Genomic DNA, 11647 nt, shown 5'->3' with positions numbered 1-11647 from the left:
GTTTGTTTGCAATAAATTACTATAGAAGGAAGCGTGAACCTATGAGCAGCCGCACCGGTTTTCTGATTCGTAAGAATGCGAACGCAAGGGCTCATAGTGGAACCTTCTAACTTTCAGTAATCCCTGTGTGTCTGTGGCAGTATAAATCTTTGGATTTTATGAGGTTTTTGTGGCAAAAGTCAAGCATGGCATACCCGGCTGGCGGACACCGCAGAAATCAGTTGTGAACGTATAAGCTTTTCCTTCCATTTCCCCACATGCAATAAGTGGTTATAAATCATTTCCTGATATAAACTCAAGTTTCGGTGCCGGCAAATAAAATTGTTGCGCCCTTAATGGAGAGTGGTTAGATGGATTTGATACCCTAATGAATTTTTCCTGAATGATTACCTGTGTGAAAGATAAACCATGCTAAGTATCACATGTGTGCACAAATCACCATGCAAAAACTTGCAAGTACGTACGAAAACATGAATATTTTTTGCTCACAAGGAAATCAAATGTCTGCAAGAAAGAGAATCAAAATCGCAGCAGCACAGAGCGTGCCCCCACTTTTTTCTCCAGCGCGAGGAATGTGCTAAGATACGAAAGTTAACTCAAAAAGCTCCGGAGCATCAGAGTAGTTTTAAAATTAGGTTATTTATGAGAATAAAGAAAGTGAAGGGAACTTTTATTAATTTAGTTGCAGGGTGAAATTGTGGGGTAATAGGGGAGAAATGTTTTTCTTTTATTTATTTGTTATTTTTGTGATGTTGTGTGGCTGTGTATGAGAGAAGTTTTTTGTATTGTGTGTGTTCTGTATTGTGTTTAACGAGTAAAAACACATTTCAATTTTATTTCTAGAGGATTAAGATGTTTGGGAATATTTTGTGTTTAAAAATGTGGGTAAAAGATCATAAGCATTGTTTGAAGTATATATTGTATTGTATGTTTTCATGTGTATAATGCCATTAATATGCACAGCGCTTCACAGGAGTGGTGCACGTCGTAATCATATAGTTAGCAAATGGTAAAGGTAAGAGGTCATGGATTAAGTGATCCAGACATAAAAGTAACATTAAGGAAGAGAAGTCCCTGCTCTGAGGAGCTTACAATGTAATTGGTAGGGAGGGAGAGCGTACAGAAACAGTAGGATTTGATTAGAAGCCAGGAGAGGAAATTCAGGAGGGGAAACGCAGAATCAGAGTTTAAAGAGTAGAGTGATTCTGGCAGCAGCGTTTGGGAGAGATAGTAGGGAAGACAGGTGAAAGTCAGGAAGCTGGGATAGCAGGGGATTACAGTAATCAAGATGGGAGAGAATGAGGGTCTGAATCAGAGTTTTAATAGTTGAGCAACAGAGGAACAGGTGTATCTTTGTGATATTGTGGAGGAAAAAGCGACAGTTATAGAAATGTTTTGAATAAAAGAGGAGAATATGAGAGAGAAGTTGGGAGTGATCCCTAAGCAGCGTGCTTGAGCTACTGCATGGAAGATTCAAGAGTAATGTGGAAGGAGATAATAGGGTCAGGTTTGGGAGGAAGTATGAGGAACTCTGTTTTTGCCATGTTAAATTTAAGGCGAAAGGAGGGTCTTCCAGGATGAGATAACAGAGAGACATTCAGAAACTTAGGTTTGTATGGCAGGTGTAAGGTCAGGGGTTGAAAAGTAAATGAGGGTGTTGTCAGCATAGTGGTGATATTTAAACCTAAGAGATGTTATTAGGTCACCTAGAGAGAGTGTGTACAGAGAAAAGAGAAGAGTGTGGTCCACAGAGGCAAATGCTGCAGGGAGTAATAGGAGCAGAGTGTAATGACCTCTGTCTTGGGCAGCATATAGGTCATGAGTTATTGTAGTGAGAATTGTCTCCGTGGAGGGAGCAGTGCAGAAGTCAGATTGTAGAGGGTTAAGGAGAGAATGGGTGTTGAGAAAATGGAGCAAGCAAGAGAATACAAGACAAGTTCAGTACTTAAAGTAGTTAGAAAGATAAGTAGGGTCAAGCTTGCTATTTTTGAGTCATGGTATAACTATTACATGTTGGAAGGAGAATGGAAATGTAGCAGATTAGAGGGAGAAGAGGAGATCAACAGTGATGGTGACATTCTCTTCTGATACAGTGGAAAAAGAGTCAAGAAAGCAGGAAGAGAGTAGGAAGCAAAGTAGGGAAGGAGGAAACAGAGGGAATATTCTGGTGTATGGATTCAACTCAGCAAAAGTCCTGAGGTGAGATGAAGGAAGAGTTAGTGAGGGTTAGACTTGTGAGTGTTGACTAATGGAGAGAAATAGGTGTGTGTAGCTTGAGAAAGGACAGAATTGCAACAAGATAGCATAAATTTGTAGTGAATTAAGTTAGTGAAACTATGAAAGTTAAAACAGAAGGCATTAAAAAGAACTGAGTGTAGGGAGATAGCATGAGCGTGTGGAGTTATTTGTGTGTTAAGAAGTTATATAAACCTTAGCTATATAAAAGCCCGTGGGTTAATTTTTAAAAGGCCATAAAAAATGTAGTTCTTAGGGCTCTGGATAAAGCTCCATGTATTTAAACTTTAAGCGAAAGTTTCAAGCTAATAATTATTATTTTTCAGGAAGAAGCCGTGGTGTACCGTTATCTTATCTTTTCAGGGTCAATTGGCGAAACGCCCAGAAACAAAATGGCTCTTTGCCCGGAAACAAGTCTTATAGAAAATATTTGTTCTTTAGTCAGATGAATATGCAGAGTGTCTTTAAAATGATAAAGCTGACCGTGTGCTCAGCACTGTGCAAAGAGATTATATAAAGCAAGACATTAGTGTGAAGTCTTATACAAAATCATTTGTCTATTAACTGAATGTGATGTATGTTATAACGAATTAACCATTTATTTTTGCCAAAGGTGTCCGTAAGCAGTTGTGTCAAAATTGCTGTGTAATCTAGAATGGGTTTACCAGGAAGGGGTGAATTTGGGAGTCACCTCTCATTTGTGGGTGTGTCGTGTGTATAGGGTTAAATACAGGGGATACGTAGTTGCAAAAGCAGTTACATAAGTGAATAAGGTATGCATTATATACAAGGCATTTCAATTTTTAGCAGAATAATTACAGTGGAGTGTTTGGGGTAAAAACCAGATAGGGAGTGGCTAGGGAAATTTGTAGGGGTAACATAATTGCTTAATTGGGAGTGAATATTTTTCCATAACAGTGGATAGTATTGGGAAAAGGGATATTGGCCTGTAGTCTGAGATAGTGTTTTTTGTCCCCACTTTTGAAGATTGGGACAAACTCTGGTAGTTTCCCAGGTCTTAGGGATATGGCCTGCAGACAGGATAGAATTAATTATGGAAGCAAGTGGGTTAGCAAGGGATGAGGCCCTAAAGTTTCAGGAACTTAGATTGTATCAAAGTCAGGTTCACATTGGCTACTTAGTTTTAATTTGAGGAACATTAATAGGGAATACTTCTGTCTATATGTGGATGCTAAGACAGGAGTAAACACATTGATACAAGAATTTAGTCCTAGGTATAAATTATCTCCCTATGAGACACATATGGGATGACTTGTGACTATCAGCAGTCCAAAGAAACGAATTAAGGACCATGTTATTGGTAATAAAACAATAAGTTGTATGCAACTAATACATTTTTGAGTCTCTCTAGGCAAAGTTGAAAGTGCACCTACTCGAGATGGGGTTAATAGTCACATATTTCCTGCGCAAGCATGCTTTTCATCCCAGGTGAAAAGGCCTAAAGTAATCACTAATACAGCAATTAAAGCGGCAGAGTCATTTTCCTGGACCCACAGCACGTAAAGCTCGTTCCAGCGCCACCAAAGACCAAAGTCACCTAAAGCACAGTCGCATCAAGTTAACGTCTTGCCGAGTCAAAACTCTAACCGTTAACCAACGAGGAAAATAAGACACCAGGCTAAGGCCAGGTTTTATCAGAACATTTCATTTTTTCAGAGACTCAATATTTTTATTCTTTAGAGTGTGTTAAGTTAGAAATTTAAGGTGTATGTAGAATTGAGCCTTGATGGGAGGATTGGTTTCCTGGAAGCGTGGCTTGTGAAAGCTCTTGTATGTGTTTTGGCAGTACTCATCACTCTCTATGTATGTGTCATGTGCAGCAAAACTTTGATCCAGAAGTGTGTTGCACCTCCACCGAAAGGAGGGGGTCACCCAGGGGCGTGTGTCAGCCACAAGGAAAGGATCATAAGTCAGCCATGTTGACCCATCGCAGACATCGTCTGTTCTGATATTCTGAGTGAATGATGTATAAAATGTGTGCAGGGGTGAGGATCATGCATTTCGCTTCCACAGATACCAAACCCCCTCAATTCTCAGTAATAGAATGTTGTGATGATTCTGAAAATATGATGATAGAGATAGATGCAATTTCTTTTATCTAGCAACTGCATATCCAAAGAAAGGTTGCTTGCATAAAATAAGGTTTTTAGTATTGTGTATAATTTCTGTATTTTTCCAATTTTTTTAAGGGAACCTCTTTAAAGGGTGTATCCCACAGTAGGAACAAGAATCAATTTATGGGTCAAGTGTCTCCACCAACCAATGAAACCTGTGTAAAAATGTATGTTTAGTCAGATAATAATTTACAGGAAGGATGTGGCCTTAATTTTGCAGTTTTTAATTTCATCATTAAACCAAGAACAGGTTCAGATTAGGCTTATGGCCTTACAAAACAGAATTGCTTTAGACTATGTTTTAGCTTCAAAAGGAGGGGTATGTGTCCTAATTGAGGAACAATGTTGTGTTTTTATTCCAGATCAGTGTAGCAATGTGCAGCATGAACCTGATTAAATACAAGAGATTCAAAAGAGGGTTACAAAGGGAAGTGACAGATTATCACCCTTGGGGTTAGCTGAATGGCTTAGATCACTTGGAGCAAAAACTTTTGAATGCTTGGATGTGTGGGAGTGTTACTTGTTATATGTGTGTGTCACGTGTTGCAAAGGTATGATCCACAGGTGTGCGACCCCCTCCTCCATTCGGATGCCACTCTTTACAGATGCCAGAAAACAGCAGTCCCTTGAAGAAAGAAGATGCCGATCACAGTTATTCAACTCCAAAAGACATATTGGCCGCAGCGCCTTACGAGACTATGACAGTGAAGGGCACGCGCCCTTGTCCTCTGAGTTATCCCTGGACTATCAGCATGAACTTCATTCTCAAAAACTATGTTTTAAGAATAAAAAAGGAGGGAGTGACAAAGTGAGAATATGACGTAAGGGGGGGTCTGACATAACAGCACTGGGATCTAAGCAACCATTTTGAGTCAGCATCCATCTTAGGTGCCTGATATTGTCTATTGTCTGTATGAAAGTGGAATGAACGTTAGTTTAAAATACATTTTTTTCTTCTGAAGTTCCAATTGATATTGAGCGGTTCAGCTAAGCAAAAAACCTTGAGAACAAGAGCAATGTGCCAATGTTATGAAAAATACAAGACAGAAAGGCATGATTTCCCATTCCGAAGGTGGGGGCTTTTGAGGTTCTGTATGTAGAGAAAAGGTCACCACCTTAATAAAGTATTATTGCTGAATCATCTCATTTAGACATCCCATAATGTCATTAACTCAATTAATTCGTGTGCATAATTTGTTTACCTTTTACGCTTACGTAGTGACGACACGCAACCTTGTATAGGGGGCGTGGGTTTAGTATTTTGTGTATAAATAAGCCCTGTATGCAACATGTCTTTGGGAGGGTTTTATTTTGAAACTCTCCTCTGCGTGTGCACCGCACAAGCAATAAACTTATTTGTCATTCTGCAAAATATATCCTCAGACTTGTGTTTTGTTATTCAAGCTTTTACACAAGTTCATGGGCATTTATCAACTTAAATGTCCCATGAGAGGTGGTAACACTGACCTATCTCTACTTCGTATCGAAGCAGAATGGATTTATAAATTAAAAACAAGGAGCCCTAATGGTCTTAATGAAGGGTTTACTTTCACACCATTTATTTAATCTGAGTTATCTTGGTCTGATCCCTTTATTTATTTACCACCCTTAAGTATGTTAACCCATTATGTTCCCTCGTCCTGACCAGTTGTGCCATTTTCCATGTCAATAGTTTTGGTAGTCAGTCTTCTGGTATTGAATGATATTACTTTATTACTATTTGCTATCCCATTAATCAGTGACTATAATACTGCAGCGTTATGTAACGTGTGCATACACTTGGGGTCTAGTACTATTACAGTATGCTAGAATAAATTACTTATACCTAGGTTGCATGCATATATAGTTTCATTTATTTTTCAACTCTTTATAAGTCCTCTGTTCATCACTGCATTTTTGTGACACATTGCTCTGCACTATACAATAGGGGGGTCCTTTATCCCCTTTGCATGCACCAGTGGCATGCTAGGACCATGATGTTAGAATCAGCATCTTTTCTCTGCCTGTCCTCATGGCTAGTACCCTTCATTATGCCTTTATACTTAATATAGAGGCATAGGATCTGCTTAGGGGTGGCTGTTTATTACCAACAGTCCACTTCTGCGCATTAGACGTTCCTATACTGGTTCGCGCATGCGCAATCTGTATATGCTTGGACTGAAAAATTTCTAAGTCCACGCGCATGTGCAGTACTCGGTGTATGCGGGTACGTCGGTAGAACGGCATTATAAGTCACTAAAATGCTCGGGAACGTCACCAATAACGGCTCCATCAAGGTAACATGTATAACATCATACTGCTAATTAGTTTTAAGAGTATGTGACTTGATAAATCTGCCGTTGTGGACGCGAACGCGGCGCATGCGCAACAGCTGCAAATAATCGATTTTGCAATTATGGTACCGGCAGGGTATAAAAATGCTGTTTTCACTCCCCTTAGCAAAACTTGTCCCTGAAGAAGCTCCTTTGCTGGAGGGAAACGCGCGTTGGACGCGCAATGTTGTCAGTCTCCTACTTGGAGCTGTTTTAATGTAGTGTTTATAGGTTCCTGGGTCAGTGTGTACAGTTCCTGACACTTGGCTAATTTGAGTCCAGTGTTTATATGCCAGTGAGTCTTTGCCTTCACCTCCTACCTAGTGCACCATGCACCTCTGCAGTACATGTGCTTGAGACTAATCACCTTTACTGCTGTGAGTGTCAGTTATAGAAGTGTATAATACTATATCACTAGACTAGGAGGGCTGGTTACTCATTTACCAATTTCATATATAGTCTGTGAAAGGTTAAAGCAGCATTACAAGGGTTGTTAAAACAAAAATACAAATCTGATTGTAACAGGGTGGGGGGGGGGTTGTCTCTGGAGCTGCTCCAGGGACCCCCTGCTTCCTGAGATAAATGCCTCCGTAGGTACCTCTGCTCAGTTTAAATGTCCCAGGTCACGTGGGCCAATAGGAAGCAGCAAAGGGATGACATCACCACTTCCTATTGGCCCGCATGACCATTTAGAGCTGCCATTATGGTAACCCCAACTAGCCCAGCCAGAGCTGCTACCAGCACCCCCTTCCGGGGAATGCCCGGAACTGAAATGAACTCGGTTCAGCTCCGATAACCCCCCTGCTTCAAACTTTTTTTAAGTGGCTTCAGGAGTGCTGCTTTTATAAGGGACACCCCCCCCCCCCGTACAGGGTCAGAGCCGTTAGAAACCAGTTTTCTTTGTCTTTGTTTGCGCTTCTTCTTAGCTGAAATGAAGAAGACTGATGAGGCCTGCTGCAATAGAACGTGCTGGGAATATTTGGAATATTACTGCCGGGAACCGTTTTCCGATTCCATTTGATACTTACGCAAGGTTTTTCTGTGTAATGATTAATTGTTGAAAGGTTTTTTTTCTGTGTAATGATTGTTGAAAAGCTGAACCGCCTCTAACTCTCTCCCCGTGGCAGTGTGTGTCAGCCTAGTGCATGCAGCAGGGACTCTGCCTGAGTGGGTTTGCTTTCCGTCAAATTGGCTGACTAAGTTCTCTCCAAGAGGTAAGTTCCTTGTGTGTTTGGCACGTTTCCAGGAAGCGGAGCTGGATGTGGCAGTCTTGTGGATTTATGGCACATGCTGGAGTACATTTAGAGAAAGTAGGTTGGCCAGTACTAGATTAATGGAATAGTGGTAATGGAGAAGCTCACGCGGCTTATTGAAAGAGTTTGGGCAGAAGCAGCTTTGTACGGTAGATGAAACTGCAGTGACAACTTGGGGTGAAGTGCACCGTTGTGGCAGGAGTTTGCAGGGGAATGCAGTGTGAACGGGAAACGTGCGTATGGGACCGTAAACGATGCAGTGTGAATGCAGAGGAAGCGAGATTGGGCTCTAAAGTGTGCAATACACCGTCATTGTCAGGAAAACCTATATGTGGAGTTAATTAAGCTGCAAAATAGGACTAGAAACTGGCAACTTTTGCAAAATGACCCCATTTTGCAATCCAGCGTTACTACTTTGTTTTTCAGCGAAACCGCAGTGATGAAACCATTATTTCCAGAAATGACTGCAGTGTTGTTTGCTTTAGGTCCTTATGTCAATAGCAGGGTCAAATAACCTCCACAAGCCATTGAGTTCCAGTTTTTATTATCTAGTGCAGCAATTTGAAACACTATATATATATAAAAAAAAAATTGTATTTTGTTAAGGAACCCTATAATTATATTTTAAAATTCTGCCCAACCCTCTCTAATAGCGCGTCTGAGATCAGATGCATTGTAAGGATCCCCAACCCTCTCTAATAGCACGTCTGAGATCAGATGCATTGTAAGGAACCCCAACCCTCTCTTATAGCGTGTCTGTGATCAGATGCATTGTAAGGAACCCCAACCCTCTCTAATAGCGCGTCTGAGATCAGATGTATTGTAAGGAACCCCAACCCTCTCTAATAGCGCATCTGAGATCAGATGCATTATAAATTCTTCTCTATGTGGTGCAATTTTCAAATGACCTGTAAAATGCAGGGAACCCTATGGGGATGCCCAGGAAACCCAAGGGTTCTTAAGTACTACTGTTGAAAAACACTGAACTAGTGTGATAATTTTGCTATACGTTTTACTACATAACCTGGGCAATAATATCTGGTACGATTTTAAGTTCTAAATGTATGTGAAAGTGTGTTCTATTGCTCGTTTTCCTTTTTTTCCATGTATTGTATGTCACATGGTATAGTATGTGTTAAATGCAGACATGTTTATCTTTATTTTTCCTTCACTTAACCATTAAAAATGCCATAACCATAATGTACTGGAAAACAGAAATGATATATGATGAGGATAGAGCCGCAAGAAAAGGGTGAGGGAGAAGAGGTTGGCGAGGAAATATTTGTTTCAAAGTGTTCTTTGGAATCTGCACGGAGGAGGGGGAGGGTGTTGTTTGCTGTGTTTGATTTGCATTTATAAGCATAGATGTCCGGTTCTTTGCTTGATCTTCTGTATGTTCTTCTTTATCCAGCCTACCGGGGCCCTGTCAGGATGCTGCTGAGAGCTCTATGCTGCTCCCTCCTCTTGGGGATCCTCCCTGTTATCTGTACGGAGTACAAAGGGCACATTTCTGTCGTTCTTCTGGGGGCCACAGGGGACATAGCCAAAAAGTACCTGTGGCAGGGTCTCTTTGAGCTCTATCTGGATATGGTTGTCATAGGGAACAGCTTCAGCTTCCATGGGGCGGATCTAACTCCCCCAGAGAATGGTCAGGAGCTGATGTTCGAAGTGCTGAAGACCCTCACGTGTCCCGCGGATGTCACCCCGAACAGCTGTGCCCTGATGAAGGATTATTTCCTGAAGTGCAGCCGCTATAGGCAGCTAAAGACGGCAGAGAATTACACAGCCCTGCAGCAAGACATTGTGAGTTCGCTGTCTAGACGAGGGTTGCATGAGGTTGGGAGACTGTTCTACCTGTCTGTGCCACCTTTTGCATATGCCGATATTGCTCGAAGCATCAATGCCAGCTGTCGGCCACCCCCTGGAGCTTGGCTGCGTGTGGTGCTGGAGAAACCCTTTGGCCATGACTACGAGTCCGCGAAGCAGCTGGCCAGTGAGCTGCAGACGGTTTTCCTAGAGGATGAGATTTACCGGATTGACCATTACTTGGGAAAACAGGTGAGCCATAACTTTGGCTGCAACAGCCCGTGAGCTGCAATCTAACCCTCTGTCTCACATTTTAATCTGGTCTGTAACTGTTTCATACGCCCATAATATATATTTTCTGTAACTGTGCACGCAATGTCTTGTATATAATGTATACCCTGTTCATTTATGTAACTGTATTTGTAACCATGTATTATTTGTCTTAACTCTGTGCCCAGGACATACTTGAAAATGAGAGGTAACTCTCAATGCATTACTTCCTGGTAAAATATTTTATAAATAAATAGTGCATTTGTAAGCTGGTATATCACTCCGACTCCTCCTGTGGAGGGGATTGCTCCTTTAGTGCTCCTTTAATGCTGCAAGCAAAGCTGTGCAAGTCTCCATCGCAGCAAAGGCAGGGGAGCATTTACTCTTTGGGACTTAGGGCCTCATGCAGTAAGCGTCGATTATGTGAAATCGGCAATCTTACCGATTAGTCATGTTATTGGCGTTTTTTCCTCTCCGTATGCAGTAAGTGCCGAATACATTCAAAATCAACCCGAAAACAAATCCGCCCACTCTCACGATGATTAGCCGATCACACACAGGTGTATCGGCGTGCGTGGCGCGGTGCTGATAGGTTGCCCAATCACAAATCTTGCTGAATCAGGCGAAACAAGCATGTTTTGGATTGCGCGCCATATTTAAAGGCAACGTGTACTGCTAATCATTCTCTGTGTTGTTGGGAGTGAGAGAGAGAGAGACGCACAGAGCTGGCTGTTTGAAGATTTGCATATTGACTGAGAGACTTGTTGTGTATTGGGTGAGCTTTGTCCATTGTTGTTTTGTTTACATCTTTGTCTTGTTTTATATGTGGAAGTGTTTCGTGTGATTGGCTGTACATTTATTGTCTGTTTTTTGTGAGTGCTGGAAGTATGCCCGCAAAGCGTGGGAAGAGTGATGCTGGTGGGAGTGGGAGTGCTACTCGTGGGAGTACGCGTCGGAGTGAACGTACTGTTCAGGGGAGTGATGTTGCTGAGAGTGAGAGTGGTGTTGCAGGGAGTGGGAGTGCTGGTGCTGCGAGTGGTGTTGCTGGGAGTGGGAGTGCTGTTGCTGGGAGTGGGAGTGCTGTTGCTGGGAGTGGGAGTGCTGTTGCTGGGAGTGGGAGTGCTGTTGCTGGGAGTGGGAGTGCTGGTGCTGGGAGTGGGAGTGCTGTTGCTGGGAGTGGGAGTGCTGGTGCTGGGAGTGCTGGTGCTAGGAGTGTGAGTGCTGGTGCTAGGAGTGTGAGTGCTGGTGCTAGGAGTGGGAGTGCTGGTGCTAGGAGTGTGAGTGCTGGTGCTAGGAGTGGGAGTGCTGGTGCTGGGAGTGCTGCTGGTGGCGCAGTTGCTGATGGGGTGGATGGTGGTGGCGTGCTTGCTGGTGGGCAGCTTTTGGAGGCTCTTCCATTGGAAGAAGGAGAGTCCAGTCAGCACCAGCCAAGCTCTGACCCTAAACCTGCTCGGAAGAAACGTGTGGAGAAGCCACGTAATCCTCGCTTCAATGACCAGGAAAATACAGCTCTTGTCACTGGCATTCTGGAGCACTATGACAGTATATATGGACATTTACTAGGTAAGTGTACATTTACATTTATTATTCAAATACATGTGATCCTAGGTCATCTGAGTTTTGTTCATATGCAAAT

General features: G+C 42.3%; 1 protein-coding gene across 1 annotated transcript in view; it reads left to right on the top strand.

Moving 5' to 3' along the window:
• Positions 1-7782: 7782 nt before the first annotated feature.
• Positions 7783-11647, top strand: part of LOC142496730 (GDH/6PGL endoplasmic bifunctional protein-like) — a 29167-nt gene continuing 25302 nt past the window's right edge. The window contains exons 1-2 of the mRNA XM_075603589.1: positions 7783-7896; positions 9347-9993. Coding sequence (XP_075459704.1) covers positions 9367-9993 — 627 coding nt within the window. The 5' untranslated portion in view covers positions 7783-7896; positions 9347-9366. The remainder of the gene's footprint in view (positions 7897-9346; positions 9994-11647) is intronic.

Source organism: Ascaphus truei, chromosome 6 (assembly GCF_040206685.1).
Source record: "Ascaphus truei isolate aAscTru1 chromosome 6, aAscTru1.hap1, whole genome shotgun sequence".
Classification (NCBI taxonomy): Eukaryota; Metazoa; Chordata; class Amphibia; order Anura; family Ascaphidae; genus Ascaphus; species Ascaphus truei.
The sequence above is the reverse complement of the archived record's forward strand: the minus strand, read 5'-3'. Positions and strand labels throughout refer to the sequence as shown.